Genomic DNA, 25,901 nt, shown 5'->3' with positions numbered 1-25,901 from the left:
CCACCTGCTGCTGTATTAACACATTCAACACAAGTCATGTAAATAAACCGGTCACTTTTCTTCTCCTTTAATTAAACGCACTAACCAAAAATTCGATGGCTGTTGTTCTATAAAAGAAGAAATCAAAGATGAACAAGATTGAATATAAAAGGATTCTAAAATGAGCCACCCGGCTTATAGAAATATAAATCAATATTGAGTGACTTTTTTTCTCTTCTCTCCAATAAACCGAGTTTGCCAAAAGGAGACAAATGCTGATAATGACTCCGACTCATTTTATGAGGAAGCGATTATGGTACAAACAACCCCCCTAAAAATGGCAACAAATTCTGTTTTTTGGAAGAATGGATGCACATGTTCATCTGGCTGAAAAGAGACAAATTCACTGTAATCAAAATTCTGAAATGCAAGTTAGAACTATTGTTATGTCGTATCAAAATTTGCACTTTGGACTTAAAAGACTCATTTCTGCATTTATTGTTGAAATATTTATCTGTAATAAATAATAAATGAATGGAAATGTGAATATTCACCTTGAAAGTTGATTTACTCTTGTATGAAACAATCAGAAGTTTACTTCTACCATATAGAAGACATCTATTGATTTTTTCATCTTACTTATAATTCGAAGAAACCCAAGTGTATTGTATAATAAAAATTTGATGGTGACACTTTGTCACAAATCAATTCAATTCCCAAAAGGAAAATGTGTCCTAGTTTGACTGGTGCAGCGGAATGGATTGTGTTTCACCTTTAAGTTTACACTGCAACTCTATTGTGAATGGGCGTACTTCAAGTTTGATTAAATACACTTTTAGCCGTGACATGTTCCGGCTAAAAAGTAGGTCTTGAGTGAGCTATGGCAAAGGCGCAGTTGTGAGCTCCATTACACTTATGAAGCAAATCCGTACAAATGTCTTGAGCAGCAGCCAAGAAAAACACCGCTGTCCATCCACGATCCTGCCACAGGGATCAATTCCCACTTTTACTGTGAAATGGAAAAGCATGTTATGATTGCTTTGAAGATTCCCGTGGTTTCATCTTACTTCTTGAGTTTGGATATTACTACGTTTCATGGACCCAGAGGACATGGGAAGAAATATCACAGGGGTTTTTAAGTTATGTTCTTTGCATGCACCATTTTGTTTTGCTGAAATGGGTCACATGTGGTTGTCTCAGATTGTAAACCCTTTTTTATTATTTGACCAAATTGCAATGATTGATGGTGGAAAGATAAATGTTGAATTTTATGTTGTTGTTACTTTGTGGAGATGGGATGATCGCTCTCTGAATGTCCTCAACTCTTGTTTCTACATTGGAAAAAAAATGGATGTAGCTCAACTTTCTCGTAGTTGAAGTCTTGTGGACTTGTTTGGACAGCGAACTTGTTCTGCTCTATTGGTTGCAGCCAAGTATTAAACTCTATTTGGCCTTTATTTATTGGAAAAGCGATTTCCCAATGATAACTTCCACATATTTTTAATGATTCTTCAAAAGAGACTCAATTACCATTAAATTAGGGTTTGATGATGCAGATTCCGATTATCCATGAGTGATATTAGAATTGTGAAATCACTGTAAATTATACATTTATTGAAGTAAAAGAACTGAGGCGGCTTACAAAATGTAAAATACACATTTAACCAAAAGGGTAGTAAGTTGACATGTTAAAAGTGTGTAGCCCAGTAACCAATAAAATCAGGATTGGCAACATAATGGTTATAAAAAAATTAGCTTCCATAACAGCCACTGTACATAAGTTCATTGTAAACTTGTAAAATAGTTTTGTGTATTTCTACTGAACGGCAAAAGAAATACTGCAACCATGATTTCCTTGCCTGAAGAAACAATAACCTCCAACAATTTAAGAACTTACCCACTGGACTTCTTGAGTGTCTTCCACTTTGGGCAACATAAGGGCAGGTGGGAGAACCTCAGCTTGTAGGACAACTTGTAGGTCAGCCTCAGCTAAACCACTGGACACCGAGTTAACCCTCACACACTTCTCCGTCCGGCCCAGGTTCAGTTCAGCCAACATCCTGGGAATGTTTTCCCTGGCCTCGGCCTGGAAAAAAAAAGTTGACATTAGGACTAGTGGCGTTGTCAGGTCGAGTAGTAACAACTGCACATTTAGGCACAAAATAAAACACATTATACTTTGTTCTTTTAAAGTCAACATTGTGCAAAAATAGTGCAGGAAGGGAGGTGAGGACGATAGATGGAGGGTGAAAAAGTGAGGGCTCGAAGTTCCAAATTCTACCAGTAACAAAACATATGCCACTATATTTAAAACAGATGCCAGGGAATGGAAAAAAAAAAAGGGGTGTTGGAATGATGGGAATGACGTCCTGTTACTGAGAGGAAAAGGCGTTCTCTCGCTGGGAGAAATGTGGTCCGAGTTAAACAACATACGGAAACGGAAGCTTAGAAGTTGTCAGGTTTGATCAGCGACTGAAGCTGCTGATGGACCATTTTGGGTTTTCAATAATGCTATTTAGTGTGAGGGGAAATTAAGCTAAAATGAAATAGAATGGGCAACTGAGTTTGGGTGATCATTGAGAAGTTTGCTTGATCAGTTAAGGTTGAAATAGCAACTTCTTAAAACAATGAAATCATCTGCTACTACTTAACTAGCAATTGTAAACATTACCAACTTACTGTATACCAATAAAAAAGCGACAAAAGAGAATGGAGCAAGGTTACAGGCAATAAGTTTACATTCTGTCATCATTCTGTTACACTCGCCTGCTTTTGGATAAAAAAAGGCAGTAATATTTCACAATTAAATTACGCTAATTTGTCTTTCAAATGTTTTCATTTTCATAATTAATCAACAGGATTTAATTTTAAAGACTATCCTGCAGGTAAAAGGAGACCTTGTAAAATACAGAAGTATGATTCAAAGAGATATTGTCAACAAATATAATGGAGATGGGGAGAGACGCATAAAAATATATGTAGATTTAGGTTGACTTTAATTAGATTCAGTCATGTGACCCCCTCGATTAACGGGACAGCTACCGAGACAACAGTCCGAATTCGGAGCTACGAGAATGCAGAACTGTACTGTTATGAACACCTTTGAATGAATCAAATATAGTATTAAAGTGCATATATCTGAATATACGCATAGAAAAGTATCAAACAGTATTTTAAAAGGGTCAATGTTGGTCATCTTGGAACCTCTCATTGCACCATTTTACCGTCACGCTCATGAGCCATCAACGACTGCAAGCTTCATCTTTTGTAATTTAAAACGCAAAGGGTTATTTACAAGGCCATCATTTATGTTTCATAAACCTGCCAGGACATCTGTTGGTGGTGGTGACCGTGGAAAACTGATTCATGTGAACTACTGTCTGACATTGAGCACCGGACCAAATCAACTGCCATCTACAAATCAAGCAAGCCTTGAATATTGTTGGATCAAGAGATGAACGGTTGCAGTGTAACTAGAAACTGAATAAAAATGCTGTACTTCTCTTGTAATGGTGTACCAGAAACCTGGATGCTATTCTTAAGGCCAAGATGCCAAGAATGTCAGGGGAGATGGTCAGCTCACAAAGCAAAATAAAGTAAGGAATATTATTCTACAAGACACCTTGACCCCTATGGGTTGTGATACTCTAGGCTTGAATAAAAACCTTTGAACAAGATTAATGGACAGCCGTCCAACAGGTTCCTTCAAAGCTCCTTCTCCCTACCACCTGGTGCCCCATGGAGCGCTCTCCCCAACATCAGCTCCATTTCCTCTTTGATTCTCTCCATCATCTTCATCATTAGAAGCTGACATGCAGAGAAGGCAGGTGGGTAACTAGTCAGCCAGGAAAGGCAGGGCCGCTGAACGTGAGCGAACAAGCAGCTCCTTAACGCGCATCCTGGAGTTCGGGATCCCGTCGAGTCCAGTGTACACTTGACTCAGCATGGCTACCGCCTTGTTGACATCACATTCGACAAGAAAATGAACATGGAGTTAAAGTTCAATAAGGAGGATCTATTTCCACCAGGTTATTCCTGGACTGCAGTGTTTCCGCTTTCCCACTGTCACAATTCCAGCAAAACTACATCGGAAATGAAATGGCCAATTCCAAGATTTCCCAAAGCAGAGACTCTTAAAAATGGGATTGTCGGGTTCAAAGCCTCGTCGTCGTGTTGGAATACAGACAATACCACTATCCCTGAATTATTTGTCATTTTCTCTACTTTTGATGATTGCAGAACTACAAATAATTTGAATCAGCTCTATCTATCTATCTATCTATCTATCTATCTATCTATCTATCTATCTATCTATCTATCTATCTATACGTATATATATTTTCAGATGCTATATTTGTATTTGTATGGCTCTATTACTTGATGCTAGGCTCAATCCCCATTTGTGAGTCTTGGCAGCCACATTGAAAATTTGCATCAAATCTTCTGGGCCTGTTTTGATGTCAAGCACACATTTAAAGTTGGAGGTAAACATACCCACATACTTAAAACTCTAAATACAAAATATTCAGTATTCATGGGCCAAGAGACTAAATCAATATTTCCCAGGAGCTTGTCAAGAGTTTAGTCATTTGAGACCACTTCAAGGCAGAGCAGATCTTCGAGTGTCTGCAGGAATAAGTACCAACCCTCAACCGAGGTCATGCAGCAGTTGACAGTTGACTGCATAATTTATGTAAAATTGAAAATCTCTGGTGTCGGACACCAGTTCATGCATAGGCCATAGCTCATATCGTGACTGCACCGCCGACAGCAAAAAGGTAATAGCGCGTAATAATGTCATGCACTGAACATCTAATCTCCGCTCAGATGCTCACACCACAACGAGGCAGGTTTTTCTCTGCTTCAGTGACTCACAGGAAGATCAGCGGAATAAAAACTATCAGTTTGCTGATTCATATTGAAAAGTAACGATGTTAAATCCTGTGAGCACAAGAATAGAATAGAATAGAATGCCTTTATTGTCATTGTACAGCAGGTATACAACAAAATTGGGAGCACTGCTCCGTTGAGGGTGTGAAACAGAGTGGGATAGTAAAGAATAGAGAATTAGGCATATATAAGGATGACAGTGTAGAGTGTAACTTTGTCCACTGGTGCAGGATTGGAGTAGGGCAGTACAGTTTGATACACATTTTTTTAAGTTTAAGGTTCCAAATAGCATCATATTGAAATTGTGGTTAGTTGTTTGGAAATGTGGTTGGTTTGTTTACCCCGCAATTGGGATTTGGCCTCAAATGTCCATGAGTGGATGCACGTATATAGTTCTCCCTCAGCCCACTCTACATCAGCGGTGTCAAGCACATTTTTGTCGCGGGCCGCATCGTAGTCACAGTTTCCTTCGGAGGGCCATTATGACTGTCAACCCAAATAAACGCCTCATATTATATATTGTATAAACTACAAAACAAACTAGAAAATAATTCAAATCAGACGAGTGGAAACTTTTTAAATATTTTAAAAAGATATTTTTTTAAAGTGAAGACAATTGGCAATTTTAGAAATGACACAAATTAGATGCACAATTTGTTTTTACGGACCACAAAAAATGATGTGGCGGGTCGTATCTGGCCCCCGGGCCTTGAGTTTGACACCTGTGCTTTAGATTGACCATACTGTAGGTGTGAATGGTTTTTGTGCACCGTGACTAACTGGCGACCCGCCCAGGGTCGGGATAGGCTCTACTTACCGGCAAATCCAATTTTGTAGTCAGACCAATAGAGTTGAACAATACCCTGGCCCGTGAGCGAAATCCAACCACTTGCTATTTTTAATCTGGCCCATCAATGACTGATACAAAATTGACCATGAACGCAATTATTACGATGTGACTGCATGATCTTTGTTTTCAAGAGCTGAATGTTATTTGTATGGTCAGGGTTTGTACAAGGTTGCAAAAGGTTGAACAAACGTTGGCCAGACATTGGTTAACAGTTTTAACAATTGAAAATGTTCTTGCCATAATAATCAAGTAAATTTGTAAACTTGTTCAAATAAATTTCAGTAAATTAACTACCCAATCAGTGGAATCTCAGAATGTAGTAGTAACTGTTTCCTTTGTTCGTTTTTGGGGTTTAGAAGCATTTTGCTTTTAAAAAAGAATGCTCAAGTAAATGATTGACAAATTGGTGTGCATTATATTTTAGCATGTTTACTGTCACTTTGTGTCAACTAAATTATTGAAGCTCTAGGCTTGACGTGCCGTAGCATTTCAAAACTACAAATCATCGTTAAGTTATTTCTGCATAGCCTTTGCAAAAGCTGTTTATGCAGTAATCCTGTTGGTTGCAAGATGGTGGTGGGATTCCTAAGCCTTCAGAACATAAGAAATCCACAAAATGTTGAAAAAGAGGGAAACAGGAAAGTATCCTTGCATACAAGTAGTTCAGGTCAACAGTGTTTGTGTACTTGTCTGGTAAACATGTCTCTGTGTGTGTGTGTGTGTGTGTGCGTGTGTATGTGTGTGTGTGTGTGTCTGCCTCCGCAGGCTCATGAGAGTGAGTGAGGCGCCTACCCCTCCCTCCCTCCCTCCCTCCCACCGGGTCTGCCAAGCCACCGTGCCATCTGGAGAGGAAATCGAGTGTGAAGTACAGTATAGTTTGGGAGCAAGCTCCGTAGCAGCGGCTCAGCAGTTAGTTCATTAGTTCCAAATTTCCAAGGATTAGTAGAGAATCTCTAAGGCAGGGAAGGCAGAGGAGGGCAGGGGGTGGAGAATGGAGGGACCCATGTGGGGAAAGGAGACAGAGAGACACACGCCAGGGAGGGGAAAAGTGGACCATAGGGCAACCAAGAGACCAGGAGGGAACCATCTTAACCCAGAGGAACCTGCAGCGGAGGGACGACTACAAGAGGAGGGCAAAAAAGATGGCGAGGAAAAGATGAGGACAGAGGACAGGTGTAGCCGTCAGTTCCGCTCCAGGGTTTCAACTCCCCCTCTTCCTCCAGCCCACTGATCATACAGATATGATGATATGTGTAAGAGTGTTAGAGCAGTCAGCCTTATCTTCCCTCCCTCCACTCCCCTACGGGTCCATGCTGACAGTTAGCAAGCTCTCTGTGGCTTTGACCCTTTGGTCCATCTCTCATCCCCGCTTCCTAAGCAGCCGGCGCTACTGCCAAAATGGAGGGCGGACATTTTGGGAGTCAAAGTGGCAAGTAATTAAAGTAGGTCCTCAGCAAGTTTTAAAGGTGAAGGTGGCAGATCGTAAAAAGCAAACATTAAAAGGTACACTGGCGAGAAAAGAAACTCGTAAAAACTTGAAGGTTTTGCGTACAGAAAAGTAATTGTGAAGAATCAACCAGAACTGTTTTGATATGCATGCCAGGCCAAGAGTCACATTGTAAAGAATAACTATACGCATGGGTTTTAAAGTTTACCAGACAATAATTTGGTAAAAACTGAAAGAAATCAAAAATGGGCAATCGCCTATGCTGTGATTTACATATGACCAGTCCAATACTCGCGACTACGATTGGGGGGGCTAGTCCACTAGCAACATAGCAAAACTGGCAGCCCTAATATAAATATATTCACATGAACAGTACACAGATAGAAACACATATGTATACATATTCATATATTCATTATATTTAAATGTTATTTTTTTTATGCAATGATTCATTTTTTTCATTTCAGATCCGTAATATATAAATGTGAAATAGAGGATAGAACATTTAATAAAATAGCTTTTCTTGTGGTGCAATCTTGGAAACAGATGAAACTATGATAAATGATTGTATACCTTACCATTATTGACACGATTTGTTCTAATAGGATGAATTTTTGATACCTGGAGCATTAGTTGAACCTAATATTTTGTCTTCTTTTATTTAAAAAAAGTAGGTTGAAAGTAAACTATTTTGGATGCACTTACATACAGGGTCAGAACCTGGGAATTCCTCTTGAGTCTGAATGGCTGCATTCCTGTGGACCAAAGCTGTGACATCATCACGGGGTCACAGCTCTGAGCTGTCAGTCACGCGGGCCGTCATCTTATTGCCTTTGTCTAACTACAGGAACGGCCTGCAGCCATATCAATCATCTTTATTATCATGACTTAAAAACCTTTGTTAGCTCACTTTTTTTTCTTTGTTGCACCTGGGCCAACTCTTTATCCTGATCTCCAATCACAATTTCATGGACAGTTCAGAAGGGCCAATGGTGAGCGGGAGGAGAATGCTTTTAACCTGCTGCATCTGCTGCTTTCCCACTGCTTGCCCAGTGGGACGTGGTCACCTTGTTTTAAAGAAAGCTTGGGAGGGGGGCATTGCTGCCTTTATACCACTATAATAGGGAGAAATGTGCTTGCTTGAAACATCTTACTTAGGTGTTTGCCTTTATGGGATGAAGTGTGAAAGCACCTGTCGGCCGGAGAGTTGTAATTTAGGTCAAAAGTAAGACCATTACTGAAACGCAATTGTGCATATGGATGATTTTCTTTTTTTTTTTTTTGATCAATGCATATAGATATTAAGAATAACAAAAATGTCCCAAATCCGCACTTTTAGCTACTTTTCCTGCCCTCTTCCTGTTTTGCTAAACAAACTCAACCACCTTCAGAATCTGCTGTGCTGGCACCGGCATATAACGTTCACTAGCTGACACTTCTCCCAACCTTTTAACTTGGAAGCAAGTTTTTAAAGCAGCACACCAAATGCTGATGATTTTACACGGTAAAACACAGGCAGATCGCCTTATACCTTTGTTGCATTGGATCTTTGAATAAAACAGGCTGGAGTAAGAGGGTGCCAACATGCAGTAGTTTTGAATGTAATCCTACCATGAAAAAAAAACAATTTGGGATTACTACCTTTTTGCTGAGGGCTACGCCATCCTCGCAGTCTAGGACGGCGCAATCAAGGTCCAGTGTGGCCAGTTTCCTCAGCTTTCGCTCATCATTGCCGGGGCAGTAGAGCACGGCTCTGCGGGGTACATAGGGCAGCGAAGCACCTGCAGTGTCATGGCGGTGACGCCATCCCTTGGTGAACAACCTGAGCCCGACACCATCGCTGTTAACAAAAATAGATATGCACAACATAAGCACACATTAATTCACGTATTTGTGGCATACATTAGAAGACCTTATACAGTATGAATGCAGGGTTGAGGTCACTGAATAATTAAAGGTTGTTGTTGCATTCATTTTCATAATATAAACAACTTTAATGGTAAACATGTTGACAACAGTGAAAGTCTATAAATGTTTGGAGGGGTTTGGTTCCGTTTGCCCTTCAGCTGCTCATTGAAGTGGAGGGGATATATGCGATGACCTAGGCTTTAGTTTTCTTTTGTTGAAGACAAACTCACCCAAACACTCAGCCACTCATATGCTAATGCAGCCACACTGCTCAGTGTCTCGGGGAGTTGGCGGGGGTGGTTGTTGTGGTTGTATAGCAGAGTCATGGAGTGGAGCACAGACCTCCGGCAAGGCCAGTTTTGATAAAAGCAGCAGCAATGAGATGTGATGAGTGTAAACATTTGTCATTCTATGCCCCGACCACACAGCCACGCCCCAAGTGTTCATAAACATATGTTTTAACTATGATTTCAAATACAAATCAATGCCGCAGAAATAGGGGTAGTGGGAAAAAAAACAATATTGACAAGGAGAAAACAGAATTGTATATGGCAAGGATAGAAGTATGCTGGGAAAAATAAAAACCTATTCGTTTCAGAACAATCAGATGTGTTGACCACCACATTGTGTCTAGTTTTGAGGAAAAAAAAACATCAAATGTTGAAGCAACATTTTTTGAGTGTTAATTATTGTCTTTGCTACCTTGCAAATGCTCTATTTGACATATGTGGCCACCCTTAGAGCAAGCGATTCATTTAATTACAACGAGGAACCTTATCTTTCACAACAAAATCTCACTAAGAAGGATCATATAGTTGGTTGATTGTGTCAGTGACCTTTTGTGCGATGGCTACAAAAAGAGGATGAAGAGCTTTTCTTTTGTGGTTTTACAAAAAGAGAAGAATTATTCTACATTTCACTTGTCTTTGGCTTTATATAAAAAAAAAAAAAGAGGAGGTAAAAGCACGTCAACTGCCGCTTAATCCTGTCAACAATGCTTCCACGTGCCCTCCAGTCATTCTTGGCTCTAATCTGTTTGTGAGTTGTCATAGCAACTTCTGTAAATTAGGTTGATTCTTGCATACATGACATAAGCATTTGGACTGTGAAAAGTGTTCAATCAAGGAAAACAGAAAACGTGTCAGAGGGCTGATGGGTAGATAGTAATAATACGTAGATCAAATATTTGCAGGGGAACCTCTAATGTTGACTGCCCCAATAGGTTACCGTGTTTTTCGCACTATAAGGCGCACCTAAAAACCTCCAATTTTCTCAAAAGCCGACAGTTCGCCTTATAATCAGGTATTAGATTATTTTTTCTAGGAATTTGCAATGCATAAAGATTATCTTTAATTTTTTTAAGAATCTGGATTACTTTTAGTTACAGTAGCCTACATGTGGTTGACAAACTGCTCTGTCTTGCCTATTAAAACCAGCCTTCCAACATGCCATATGGGATTATACTAACAATGTATTTCCCTTACCGTCATTTTTTCGGTTTTTACATGGAAGGTTATGATAACACGGGGCTTTGTGGGTATACAAGCGTCTGTAAAGTGGTGGGACATGGCCACAGCAGCTGCGTTTACTGGTCCAAGATCAGAAGTGAGTGTGTGTTTGTGGGTTTATATGGTGCTGGTTCTCATTAGCAAGAACAGCGGCGGTGGCCAGGGCAGCAGACATGGGCCAAATGGCACTCAAAACAAGGCAAGGACAGACAGAAATGTGGGCCCATTTTTTTGTTACGAGGGTGAAATTAGTCTATATCTTTTGGAAACATTGTGTTCATCCTTCCTCTTAAGTGGTTAAGGGGAACAAAGCAAAACAACAGCCACACACAGACCGAACTAGAATAATGACACTAAGAGAGAAATAATATCCCATGCCGTGTTGAATACGCTCCAATAACTTATGGTTTTACGTTGCTTTTCGATTTTTATGCGTCATCGTTGTGTTGAATTAATTAGCCTGCAGGAGCTGTTTCATTATCACAATGTAATGCATTTCCTGTAACTCTACAGGCCTCCAACTGGCATCATAATGGCCTAATTCAGGTGGTAATATTCATTGTACCACATGAATGATGGCAGATAACAAGAGGCCACACTCCAAAACAGAGAATGACAACAGCCATGCACTCAATATGTAGATTTACACAATTACCTCCAGCATGGAAGTGCAGGTAGATGCCGTGTGGTAAATGTACAAAATTAAAGATATCCCCCCCAGCCCCAACACACACAATAATCACTGAGTGATGGATATGCAAACTACATTACTCAACTATTTATAGAGCAATTTAAAACAACTACCACTGCAAGTGTTGTACATCAAACAATGCAAGTCATACAACAACCAAAACAGTTAAAACAAACTAATAAATACAAAAGATAATATGGTGACGCACTGGTTAGCACTTCCGCCTCACAGTTAGCATTGCAGCACTAATTTAGATTTAAAAAATACTGATCGTCCCTCATCATGAACAATCCTCAAACCCCACACCCCACCCACCCACCATTTCCTCCCCTCTTTCGGGTCTCATTAGTTTGGGTTTTATGCCTTAATCTACACAATGAGGATGAAGTCATGGCAGTTATCTTGGGCAGCCAATGCCTGTTCTACCTGTAATCCTTCTCAAAGACCCCCGGCTTTCTTCAAAGCTCACAAATCAGCACACAATGCTTTTTATGCAAGGTCTTCGCCGGGGGAACGACTGTGTACTTTTGTCATCCGTGCTATATAAAACGAGTTTAATCCCGCACCTCCTTTGAAGGAGGGAGACATCTTTATCGAGGACTCCGGAAAGGCAAATGTTCGAATAGAAAGGACATGAGCACTATGACAACAGTAGCAATCCGGCATGTCAATATTCCATGAAATATCATTCACAATGTAAATTTGTGGCTGCAAACCGACAAAGGGCATGCATATCAAATTGTTGAGGATTACAGTATATTTATTTAGTTTATATAAGGGGACAAAATCAGTTGTTTTGTTTTTACGCAAAATCAAATTTGTCAAGTACGGGCGAATGAAATGGAAACCCTACAAAATTAGAAAATTCATTTTTAGTTGTTCAATTTTTATGATAACGGTTTTGTAGGTTGGAAATGAAGATCTGCCATCGGCATGGACAGTCATGTTATCGTTTTCGTCTAAATTCTACGAAAAGGGACTTCTCATGGGCGACAACTCTAAGGGGCCATTCACAATGGATTATTTTCAACAAGGTTATATATATACATTTGCCACCATCCCGTGAAAAAAAAAAAAGAGAAAAACATCCCTTCTTTAAGTGACAATTTCCAGTTTATATTTACTGCAATAAAATGCCCCAAATTTGCTCACACATGCTTTTCATTGGACAGCAAATAAAACATTCATTGGCAAAGTGCAGAGTAAAACACTTTTGTTGACAGTTTAAATGAATTTATCATTAAAAGTCAATTGAGAGGGAGGCTTAAAAGAGGTCAAATAAGTCGTTCCATTTGAGGAGGACATAAGGGGGTTAGCTTTTAACTTAGCATTTTTATTGACTCTGGCAAAACAAAATAAGCGGCCTCTGTAGGATTGTGCTCTCTGCATTGGCCATTCAGGCCTTCTGAGGCCCATTGTACTACTTTGAAGGCATTGAAAAGAAACCCCACTGGTGGAAATGCAGTGGAACAGCCCCACAACAGGCCACAACTGTTCCCTTATGCATGAAAGGCAGCCATATAAAAGACAAGATGGACTTCTGAGGTAGCAGCAAAAACAAAGGCAACAAAAGTGCTGATCATGAGGGGATGACACGACTTGTCTCAGCAGAAGGAGTCTAAAGAAAGGGCGGCGGGACAATAGCACTCCTGGCCGATGACATGTTGAAGAATTGAAAAATCCACACAAGAAGTGTCTTTTCAGTTCACTAAACCCACAAGCGCTGGCGGAGTGGCGGCTGGACCCTGGTCAGACTGAAAGGGGGTGGACTACAACAAGCAGAACAGCTTTTTCTTCTTTCAGCGTCTTCCAAAATATTCCCTGCTTCTGTCAACTCACTTGGCGATGGCGGAGGCACACCGGGGGGATGGCTTTAGTAAGGATACACCAAAACCAAATCAGAGTGTGGTGACTTCCGCTCCCGCAGCTTCCCCTTCTTTTTTAATCTGTTGACCGTCGGATCCGTTTCTGTTTGTGCCCCAGAAATAATTATGCCACTGCCCAAACGCCATGGTAACTGTCAGACAAACAAAAAACATGTTTGCTCGAACTGAAAATGCTTCCATGTTTTCTGATGAACCCTGTTGGCTTTTTGCAAAAGAAAATTTGGACTTTTTATTTTCCCATGGGCTCGATAGCCAAGAGGCCTTTGACGTGGGGGTGGGGGACAATAATCACTTGTTTACGTGACAACAGCACATGAGAAAGAAATGGGCAAATTTTGATTCAATGTTTTAAAAGGTTTAAAATTGTGTCTCTGGCTAATTCAAGAAACTAACATTTCTGTGAAAAATGTCAACCAATCTATGAAGCATTTAAGGCAGGAAAAAAAAAGTTCAATAGTTGGCGTACCGAAGTCAAATTCCTTGTTTGGCATCTTGAATCTTGCAAGTAGTCATGTTATCATTTCCAGCTAAACCACAGGAACACAGGCCTGTGAAAATTCCCTTCCATGGACAAAAAAAAAAGAAAAAAAAATCAGCTGTTTACACTGGACTGTGCTTAAATTCAGTCGTTAAAACTGTTAACTCCATTTTGGGAACCCAAAAATGCAATCTTCTGAAAACATGTCTCAGCGCTCAAAATAGGTCAAATAATCGTGTTATTGGTTCAATTGTATTTGCAGGTATTCATGAACAGGGGAGTATTTGGAGAAAAAGTTTGTAAAATGAGGAAAATATTACCAATTTAATTACACAATTCTCAATTACACGTACCTTTTTCCCGCATAAATATTAGAAGGAACTTGCACTCCCAGATATTTAGCAACAATTGTAATGCCTTGTATGGTCATAAACATGTTGGTTAGTGCAGTGATGCATTGACGAAGCCAATTGTTGAACAGTGGAACCGCAGGAGAAGAAACTCCTCCATGATAGCCCAAGGCCTATCCCACAGTTCTTCAGACATACCCATGGGGCCTTTCACTGGCTACCCCCTGTCTGATTAATGGATCAATGTGGTAATTGATTAGTGAAGAGGAGGTGGGAATAAGTACATAGGTCATACCCCCCACTCCAAACCCCCAAAACAAAAGGGGGACGACGTAAAATAAAATGTCGCAGTGATAGCCTGCAGCCAGGCCGCTCCCCATCAAAGCCACGGCACAAGTGACATAAAGGCCCTGGCCCATTCTGCAGCCTGCCCTGTCCTCCCTCCTCGACTCTCCTTTTCTCTTGGTAATGCTATCTGTAAAGTGACAGGAACCATTCTGGGAGCTGCTTGTCCACTCACCTTCATAAAACGAGCCGTAAAGCAGCAAATAACAGGCTTATATGGCTTCATTATGCTGCCTTTGCAGGTTCACAGCCCCTGGGCTGAAGGGGTGAGGGGGTTCGCCGCGGTTGCGCAAAGGCGGGGTTGACTGTCGGCAGGAAGGACAGACTGGTTCTCGTGGAACGCTTGTTGTCCCAAACGCTGTCACCATGTCCGTGTTTGCTCAAGAAGACTACTTGACCCTCCCTTTATCCCCGTACTGCCTTAAATCTCAGGCAAGACAAACAAAGTGGCACGGCTCACTCCAAGACTGAAAGTGACGCCGTGAGTCAGGCGACTTACAAATTTTAATTTCAATAAATGCACATTAAAACAATATTGTGACTTGCAAGTACTTTTTAACCTATATTCATTAGAAGACATGATAAAGATGAGATGTTTAATATTCAAGAATACGTTGGGACAGGGACAGCAAAAATTGGGAGTTTGTTAAAAAAAAAAAAGGCACCTGTTTGGAAAATTCTACAGGTGAGCAGATTAACAAAGCTTTAAAATTAGCATCTTCAGTCCCCGTTTTTTAATTTGTATTATTAAAAGGAAAGGTGATGAAACACAGCCCCAACCTAGCTTTTTTGATCGTTTTGCAGGCGTCAAATTCAAAACGAGTGAATGTTATTGTTTTAAGTTATCAGTTTGAACAAGATATATTTTATCTTTGCACCATATTTAATTAGATTTAGATTAAAATGTGAAAATCATTGTATTCCGTTCTGTTTTGCAGAACATTTGTATTTGTAATGAGAAGGATCAAAATTATTTATTTTGAATCATGTCATTTTTATTCAGGCAAAATTTAGTGTGATAGTGGGTCGATATTATTGATTGAGTCTTCAGGAATTGACTATCATTCTGACCCAGACAGAAGCAGCAGCAAAAAAAAAACCGGAGGATACATTCCACGATAAAATTAACTTAATAACATAGGTCATTTTCATGTTCAATTCTCCGTCTGGAGGGTCAAATATTCTGCACCAAAACCTAAACCACAAGTTGTATGGATGAAGGAGCTTCTGAACCTATGAGGATGGCTCGGAAAGGACGGCCCTAGCCTTCGTTCCAAACTGTTTGCTGTACAGATCAGACAGTGCACTCTGCTGTATTAACAGCGCCACATCCCTGAGATGACAGCGACCGCTGAAACACTAGCTGATCATCACAGCCACAGAAAACCTTGTCTGGATATTTTCTTGTTGCGAAAATATGATGTTGTTGTTGGGCATAAAGCATCACTTCTCAGGGTTTTTTGAACCAATCAGCAAACACGACTTAATACTCCACTTTTGAATGAAAGGGACAAGATCTTTTTAAAAAAAAAAAAAAAAAATGTGTAACTGATTTGCAACTGTCACTTACTACACAATACTACACTTTTCAAGTATATTTCTAAAATGTTCTTTTCAAACCCTTTAGAACATCCAGTCCCAGTGAGATCACTGCTCTCGTCAGCAGGACAGTCAAGAAGTCGTGCTTAGTGGCATCACTGCGGTCAGTGCACTTTTAATCACCCCCATCGTCACAAGACGTTTCAAAAGGTGCTAAACCAGTTAAAGGGGGAGTGGTAGCAACGACTGCACATGCTGCACGTGAAGCTGGCACTGGACTGGGGGTCGGTGTCCAGCGTCAAGATTACAGAGTATGGATAGAACGGAAGCAGAGGAGAGGGTGGAGTGCTTTCTCCACCACTCATGTCACTACGATAATCTGTAATGACGGAGGGAGACAGACAGGCCAGACTGATCAGCGCTTACTTTTAAAGAACCGCTAAACCAAACGGTGGGACTAAGTGCTATCAGGTTCTTAAGACTAAGATACTTAGGAAAAGCGAGACATACACAAGGAAAAGATTGATGGATGTTGTCTCGTGTCATTTTAATGTTAATTACTCAGTCGAAAATACAGTAAATCCTGGTGATTCAATACATTTCAAATGTGGATCTGGACATGAGTGGAAATACGTCATGGTGTGGAAAAGATGGTGTATAAAAAGATTTAAAAATAAATAAATAAATAGACTACAAATACTGCAATCTTATGTGGCTCTTGCTACCAATATCAAGTTTATAGAGAACAACTCAGGTTTATTTTTAAAGACAAATAATCTTACACCTCACACTTACTTTGAGAACAATCCGAACCCAGAAAAAAAAAAAAAGAAAAAACACTTTATTGCGCTTTTATTCACTTTCATTGGTATAATTTTGGCGATCTTGTTTTCTGCACTTGAAAACGTTGAAATAAATCAAATTAATCACACCACCTCAAAAAAATAAATAATAGATACATCAAATCATCAGACCTGATTGTGAATTTGGGTTACCAGCCGTACGAGTACTGAAGAGAAAACCAGAAAAAGTGAGCGGGAGGTCTGCTTGATTCAACCAACAAAAGCTGCTACCTGAAGAGAAAATGAACAACATTTAAGGTGGTGAAAGGAACAATGTCAGAACAGAAGCTTAGCCGCCCTGGGTCGCAGTGACGAGCCTCGGACGTGGCTGCAGCTGAGGCGGTAGGTCAGATGGTCGATCAGACCGCCAGGATATTTGGCCTACCATCTGATGTATCCTGCAGATTGCTTTACCTCCTCTCCCACCCAAAATATATCCTCATACTCTCGACTCGGAACACGGAAAAAGTTAGGCAGATGGGTGTGCATAAAGATCCACTTGGGAGAGTGAAATTGACTAGATTCACAGTGCATCGGATGATTTGGAATTATAACAAGAGAAAAGCGGAAAAGGGAAAAAGAGTGACATCTGTCATTTTTTGTGCTCTTATTTTTTTCTCCTGTGGGCCATGTAGTGTCATGACTGAGGTTTTTTTGGATCATGGTCCGTTTAATTAAATGGACCACCGTCACGCAAACACTGACTGACACCCCCCCCAGCTCATTGCAGCTCTCTCTTCTTAAGTTGCCTGTGCCCCCAAGTGGCCACATATAAAAATGACACCTGTAATCCAAGTTAGGGGACTATATTCTATTTTTAATGAATTCCTAAATGTACGTCAATCCCCTAAGAGATAGTCAATTTGGGCATGTCACTACTGCCCAGGAAGAATTTTTTTAAAAGGAATTTAAGTCATAAAGATGATGCTCCCTATAGTGTTGTAATGACAGACACTTCATTCTTTTGACCAACAGGGATGCCGCTTGCCCTCGACTTCTGCCCGGCCCAGAGCCTTTAATTAAGACTGGCTTAGGCCTGATTGATCCTGACACACCAGGAAGTTTCTTGAAAATCTGACTGCCAAAACCATGAAAGCATTATACAAGCCAAAAGACCCCTCATAGCCCCTCCTGGCACCCCACATAAAAAGATTCCAAGCTGAAAGCTTCGACATTTTTGTGGTACGCTGTTAAAATTAACCCTTAGCTACCTAACTTCCATCACTTGCCCAAATTAATCATAGAGAATTTGCTCCGTGGAACATTTTCGACACTGGAACCCGCATAAATTAAGGCTTCAACAGGCCAAAATCTACCATAATGAATAAATCAAAAATCAGATTCCCCCTCAACAAAAGTAACACAAATCGGAAACAGGATTTGTCAGGTTTGTCCGAGCTCTGTGCGTCACTCCTGTTGTGCATGTTTACAGGCACCGCATGGGGGGGGAACCTGCGTACCTGTTTTCACCACAACAAAGCCAGAGACTCAAGCAGCGGTAGCAAGGTCTGCTTCATTTGAAATTCCTCACATATCCCACCGGATAACTGAATCCAACGTTTGCAAGTGAATATTTGAAAAGTAAAACAAAAGGGGGGGGGGGGGGGGGGGGGAATAAATAAATGAAGAAAAAAAAACAACAACCAAAAAACAATTTCAGGTAATAACTCCATGCGCAAAATCGAGCTTAAAAAGACCAAATCTCAGTGAAAACAATATTGGAAAATAATACTCAAATAACAATTAAACTGTTCTGTTTGAATACAACACAATTAAAGAAGCCAAAATGTGTCATGGTGGGTTTGATAGTGACTTGGGAAATGGAAGAGGTTGATAATCATTTTTTGCCTATTTTTACGTAAAGAATCATATAAGTATTTGATTTTCAGAAAATTACCATGAGAGTAAGTTTACAAAAATACATTGTAATATTATTACCAAGACAATCAAACTCAGCTAACAATATCACACAGCATAACCCCCCCACATCTTCCCAAAAAATATTCACGTAGTTACGAGTGATCTTGAAACTACAGTTTCAATGGGGAAAAAAAAAAAAGAACGTCATCTTGTTGCCATCTGGAAACCTTTACCACTGAACACATTTTAAATAATTAACATTCTCAACTGTTTACAAGTTGAATAAAAAACCTGACACATAATGTTGTCTTTACAACACAAAGTAGGCTCCTACAGGAGACTGCTCTCATGTTAGTATTTGAAACCTTCAGGAACAAAAAACACAAAGTGGAAAGTGTCAGCAAGCAGGATCCATCACTCTATTAAGGGAGTGGAATGGGCAGGAGTGGCAATGAATCAAGTGCCCCTCTTCCTTCCTACTGGGTGGACCATGGAAACACATGATCTCATTTTCAACTTGACACCAACATACGTATCTCAGGGTCAAACAAAAAATAAGCATACCTCAATAAACTAAGACTACAGAAATCCACATCTTCAAGAGGGGTATCATCATGGTTCTTTGACAAAGACGTACTAACGTTTCAGCAACGTTGAGTTATTGATATATTGTTATTGTTCTCACTATTCTGAGTGTTACTATATTGTGATTGCATTAACGTTTGAGCAACGTTGAGTTATTTATTCTGTGTGCCTTATAATCCGGTGCGCCTTATATATGAACAACATTTTAAAATGGGCCATTCATTGAAGGTGCGCCTTATAATCTGGTGCGCCTTATAGTGCGGAAAACACGGTATATCTGAAATGTGGTCAATCTTGTATCATGCCAGATTCTGTGTTCACAGAACATGAATTACCAATATAGGGACTGTTTTATTCTGCTAGTAAAAACATAACCACCCATATTTGATAGAGAAGTTTTTCACGTGATACTCATTATGGGGAAAAAATTATAATGAAATAAACCACAAGCTGCACAGAGCAGAAATAGAAAAAGAGCCCGATTGAAATCTGAGGTCAGATCATTGTCATTGTCTTAAGTATTAAAAATTGGTCTGTGATTAAGGATTGTTTTTGTTAAAGTACAAGAAAGTCCAAAAAATTATTAAAGTTGACAACAACGTTTATTGCAAGCAGTGTTCAAAAAACAAATCAGGAAGGCACTGCTGACGCAAAAACTCCAGAGCCCGAGGGGTGGGGGGGGGTGCATTAGATAGTGTAAAGCAGGCTCAGGAAGTCATCAAGAAGATTCCATTTGAAGTCAGTAATAGATTTCCTGACCAAGGGTGTATTATGGGTGTTAGTATAGTGCAGCTGGAAATGTCTGCTGATTGACACGGGTCACATTTGACGTGGACATACCGCCGACTGTTTGGATTGGAACATGACAATGTTTTCAAAAATGATCGGAGGAAAATTGCAATAGGCACGAAAATATCTGGAAATGTAGCCTTTTTTAGACTTTAGCTGGTTTTAGGTACTGTAGTCTATCTGAGACTGTCGTCAACAGTGGCGGGGGCAGTGGAAGAGTGAAAGTTTGAACGTTGGGGAAGAACAAGGGCTGGACAACAAGGGCACGAAAATAATAAGATAAGAAAATAAGAAGATTATAAGAAGAATCAACGTGATTATTTTGGATGAATATTGAAATCACTATTATTTAAAACAATGATTTATTGTAAATACCAAAACTCAGCTATTCACAACTTATTTTTCACTGATTCTGAAGAATATTTCCTTTTGAGTATTGGTATATTACTAGTCTGTAAGTGTTCCTATAGCATTTGTGTGTGAATGTTCATTATTTGAAAGAACACCCAGAAGCCGATGCTAATTTTACCGTTACCATGTCAATGGGATTTTACATTAATTGGCTTCAGCATTTGCACTGGTGATGTTTTTATGTTTAAGAATGCAAGTGACATTAATTGCTTTGAAAGAGTACATTTGAAGATTAATGGATGAAACATTAAATACGTTTTTTTCAAGCACTTCTAAATTTTGATGTTTTACCAATTACGGAAAAAAATGTTTTTTGGTAATCATCAATTATGTGTAAATTTGGGCATCTGTGGCCTAAAGCTGAAATTTGGTGGTGGTCTATAGATTTGATAAGCACTGTGTATTATAGCAAAAACTTTCTCTGCTGAAAGCCTGATGAGTGGGACTCTCCTGTGACAGCTCTCCAGTGTTTACAGTTTCATCTTATTATGCTGATTTATTCTTCCTGCCCAATAACATGATTTTTAAGCAGTGAATATTTTACATCTGCTTCATTTAAGGCCATTTCTTATGCCTATTGATATTCCCCTCAATGAACTCGGGGGCTCTTGCCTTCATTGAAATGACCACCGCATTAATGAACACTGCCTGCCTTTAGGCTCTGGCACTTTAAACCAAACGTTTGATTTCTCCTTCCCCTTTTCAGGCCACACAGAGCATCATTTAGCTGTGAATTCAGTTTTATGTTTGGATCAACCCTGCTGAGGTGTGACGCTAGAAGTGCATAATTACAGAAACGTTACAGAAGAAAAAGGTAAGCTTTAGTCTTGCGGGTATTTTGGCCCAGACACTGAAATCCGAGTGAGGCGTCAGTGGAGGACAATAAGAGAATACATCTGCTGGCTTATGAAAGGGCAAATGTGGAGGACTTGTGCAGTTGTGAGCATGTGTGTGTATCTGGTCTCATCAAAGGATGAGACACGCACCCACAGCCACAGCTCAAACATCAGCAGCCCTTAACAAGGTGTGTCTAATGCTCCTATTTAATGTTTGGGGGTTCAGTGGCGCGTGGCCTGAGGTTTTTTTCTTTTTTGGGAGGGGTGAGCTAAGAACCCCGACAGCTGTGGCCCGAACTGCAGACAAAAGCCGAAAGGAAGTACCGCATCATCGAAGATTTGAGTAAAAAGCTATGGTGATTTGTTTGTGGTCAGTTGTTTATGTTGGCGACTGATTCGGAGGTTAGTCTGCTTTTCATGGTGTGAAATGGTTATTTGAAAGCCGAGCTTTGGCAAAATAAATACGGTCATGAAGAAGCAATAATGTGTGGAAGGTTGAAAATACAAAGCACAAAAGATGCACGTGGGCCGGTTGACTGGTCGCGCATATCAGTCCTAACAGGCTTGTCGGGGTGTAATCTATCACTCTCAGAATGGTCACGTCACAATTTTAATCACGACTGCCATCCAAATGTCGGGTAGGCCATTGGGGACAGCCGACGCGGTGGTTGCAGAGTTCAAAACTGTTAAGTAAAAAAAATGATTGCATGTCTATGGAGTTTTGGACTGTTATATTTATTAAGAAGAATATGTCTTTACTTAATTCAGCTACTTTTAATTCCTAATCAATATTACAGTTTGTTTATGCCCCTCCACCATACTAATAGTTTAATCCGTTCATTTTCGTCCCACGAAATTGACATCAACGATTGCTCGACCTTGGTATAGGACGAATATGCAAAAAGTGTCTAAACGTTATTAAGTTTTCGCAATATCCAAAGACAGTAAATCCATATTTGTTGCTCAAGATTATAATACCGCCTGAACGTGATACCCCCTCAAGTTCTAACCATTCCAATGAGCCTAAACCTAGAACTCAAATCCCCTCAAACTGACCAAACAAGCCAGTGTCAACACATCCGCCAGACGACTGAACTTGGTTTTAAAAATATCAACCTGTTCAGTACGAGAGCATCAAACAGACAGCTGCTGATTTGTTATCCTGTCAATGCGTGTGGCGTTTTCTGGTGTGTGCGTGTATATTTTTACAGCTTCACTTGTGTATTTATTGTTCCATTTTGTCCACAGCTGCAAGTGAAACAGCCGGGTAATTCCATTGCTAGTGATGCGGCCCTTTGGTAGCACCATTCTTAACTAACTACCACCTCTAGAGGAATATCAAAGTATTACAACATGGATCAGTTCTTGCTTGATCAGGCTGAAGGTATAAAGGCGTAAAAGCGAAAATATTCATATTTTGGTCGAATCTTACAATTAGAATGGGCTTTTTGTCCCTTTTAAGGTTTGGAATTGGCTAATATCATTGTGGTTATCAAAATTGGGATGATAAAAAGTTTCATGTTGGATCCAATGTAGTTGTTTAAAAAGTTTTGAAAAGATAAATCTAAAGATCACTAAAACCAATTATTCATCATCATTTACGACACTTACTACATTACTACTGTACTATGGGTGCATTCAAATCTTGTTTTGGAAGGTGAAATTGGTCCGTTGCAGTACTAATGGACCAATAATCTGTCAGGTAAAAAAAAAAAAAAAAACATTGTCAAAAACTAGCTGATCAAATAATGAATAAATAAGTAGCACAATCAAATATCCGTCCATCCATTATCTGAACCGCTTATGTACGTATTAGTTGACAAAACTTCCTCAGATCAACAAGGTTTGGATCTACGTCACCTTCCCAAAGCTCAGATCATGTTCTTTAGACCGCCAACTTGTTTGCACTTGTCATATATTTCACTCAATTTATCCTTAATTATCTAGAGATTTGATTTATTCAAAAATAATTCCACATAACATAAATCTTGATGGTCAACTTATCAATTGGTATTCAATTTAATGGTCGGAAAAGAAATAAAAGTTTATTTGGGTATAAATCTGTTTAATTTGCGTGCAAAGGGCCCCTTTGAATTATGTTTGTTTCAATAAAAAGAAACATAGTAAACCAAGACGAGGAAAGCTGATTACTGTAACATAGCCAATTCTGTATTTCTACAAATGATAAGAGTCTGTGTATGATGAGAAATTTCAGGCCATCATTAATGCGAGTGGCTGTGTCCTTGGAGGGCATTAGCACGGGCATTATCTTGTTGTGCCAGACAGTTCCGTAGTAAACACCCTGGCAGAGGGCCTCGTCCTCGTAGTAAACTGATGTGACTGCACAGTTGCGACAGAGTTGTGTAGCCGTCTTGGCACGGAGATATGGGTCATGCTAGGCTGTCCTCTCGCTCACCCCGGCAGTCGAGCCCAAACCCTGATGAGATTAGCTTGGCCAGCCAGGAGGCTCAGCAAAAAAACACCACTGATTACACGAACGTTACTGTCGGAACCCCTCGCACTTCGGCTCGGATTCTCTTGGCTGTGCCTTCGGTTTGAATGGATCGAAACCACGACTGAGTACACTCAATGGGCATAGGGAGGTGACGTCTCAATGATTGTACAAAAAGGACAAATCAAAGGATAATCTAGGTTGCATGAGATTTTTGGGAGTGGGTCAGGGAAGTCCACCCCATGGACCAGTCAGAGGTAAATTGCAGCTAAAAATGGGATTAGGCGATTCCAAATGCTAGGGTAATCACTCAGCACTGGCCAGGAGAGAAGCCCCCTTTAAGGCGAAGTATTTTGTATAGCCGAGAGCTTTGATTATTACTGCATCTTCTTAAAACCGCATCCGATGAGTAAGGACAAGCGCTTGGTCCTCCCCCGCGTTTACTGGGTGAGTCTGCCTCCTGGGTTCCTGTAAATAAGTGACGTAGCGGTGCTTAATGATGCCCAGACGAGACTCAGCGGGGTCTGGAGATGAGAGCGAAACAGTCAACAGTACGAGTTTGTCACATAATCTCCAAGTACTGCATGATGAACATAAATATACTGATTTACAGAGCCCTCTGGTGAAGGAAAAGTATTCCCTCATTCGGAGCTCGACTGAAGTGAAGATTCTCAACATGATCTTCATTGACGTACACTGCTAGTGTGTGGTAGTGACAGTTGTTTCCAGTATTAAAAGGCCCACCATAAAGCCCAGCTAGAGGAAACAGGATAAGCGCTTGAGCCAAGGCAGTAAAAAGCGCTCTGGGAAACTTGAAAGCCACACAAATTAAGTCTGCGTCTGCCATCTGGAAACAATAAACAAACAAAAACTCAGCAGCCAAACAAACATCGTGGAAGCGAGAGAGCGATGCAGAGATGAGTATACAAATGAGTGACAAAGAGAGGACAGTGTAAAGAGATGCGCATCATTAGCGGACACTGATGGGAAGAGATGTAGAGGCACGGCTTTGTTGACGATAAAAAAAAGACCGGTGCTAAGAGGATGACCCTGCTGTTTCGAATGTGTGTGATGGAGGTGCAACGTGTTTCTAATGAAGTATAGCGCTCGCAGGACGCCGTCTGTCTCAGACTCGTGCCAATGATGTGCTGGGATGTGCGACACAGTACCAAACTGTTTGTAGCCAATTTGTTGGATTTATAAACTTGTTTTGGTTAGCTCATTTAGAAATCAGAATACAATTATAAATTGAGGTTGTTGTTTTTTTAATCACATATGATGGACAGTCCAAGGGAAACATGGGCCATGGCTATTCCACTTAAGTGCCATAGGAGTTGTTTGTTACTGCCATCTGTGTTGTTTGAACGCTAGTGCAAAAAGCTACGCTAATAATAAAGTCATCATTTCCTCTGTTTGACATCTCAATCACTGGAATGAAGGGTAGAATCCCCCCTGGGTTATTTTTCCCCCGAAATTTAGGATACCATGCTGGTACCAGTACTTGGGGCAACAGTACATACAAATGTGCAGTAGTTATTATTAGTTCGGTAAAATTTAATGGACAATAACCATGACATGAAGACTACTGTTCATATTGACCCTAATGGGCCACACTAAGAAGGGCATCTACAAGACCTCAGCATCTCTGCTATCGGTGCATACACTGGAAACTTGAAACAAACAAAGGTGGAAAGGCTCAGAGAACCATGTACAGCCTCCCCCCCCTGCTGTGCCTGCTTAACAAACACCCCTCTATAAAAAAGTAAAACCCATTACACATTATGGTGTTGCGTATCAGACAGGAAATGCTGCTAAATTACACCTCATCGTTCTCAAACTGACTGATCGTCACCATGGCAATGAGCCAACTTCAGAGGGGTGAGAACACCCAAAACACCACCCACAATACCCGGCAACAGAAGGGGGAGGAGGGGTTAACTGCCCCCAAAAAAGAAACAAAATTATGGGCCTATTTAATTGTTTAAAAAAATAAATAAATCAGTCTTACTGCAATCCTGGAAGTAATATCCTGGTGCACGTATACACGAAACAAACTGCTAGCAAATTAATACGACATGGGATACAGAGCTATAACATCAACATATTCTTAAGGAAGCAATTAGGAATGATTACTCATACTTAGAGCAACTCGGCTATCAGCACCTAATAAGAACTTTTATATTTGATGGCAGCACACCATAAATACATTGAAATGTAAAACCTCTTGATTGCCGTTGATGTTGTACGTGTGTCAG

At 40.2% G+C, this 25,901-nt stretch overlaps 1 protein-coding gene across 1 annotated transcript in view; it reads right to left on the bottom strand.

The window, feature by feature from the left end:
* Positions 1-25,901, bottom strand: part of clybl (citrate lyase beta like) — a 44,662-nt gene that overhangs the window by 12,568 nt on the left and 6,193 nt on the right. The window contains exons 2-3 of the mRNA XM_037239700.1: positions 8,808-9,006; positions 1,877-2,065 (exon numbers count right to left, since the gene is read on the bottom strand). Of these exons, the coding sequence (XP_037095595.1) occupies positions 1,877-2,065; positions 8,808-9,006 (388 nt within the window). The remainder of the gene's footprint in view (positions 1-1,876; positions 2,066-8,807; positions 9,007-25,901) is intronic.

The sequence above is a fragment of the Syngnathus acus genome, chromosome 21 (genome assembly GCF_901709675.1).
Source record: "Syngnathus acus chromosome 21, fSynAcu1.2, whole genome shotgun sequence".
In the NCBI taxonomy this organism is placed as follows: Eukaryota; Metazoa; Chordata; class Actinopteri; order Syngnathiformes; family Syngnathidae; genus Syngnathus; species Syngnathus acus.
Note: the sequence above shows the minus strand (reverse complement) of the source record. Positions and strands in the feature narration are given on the sequence as shown.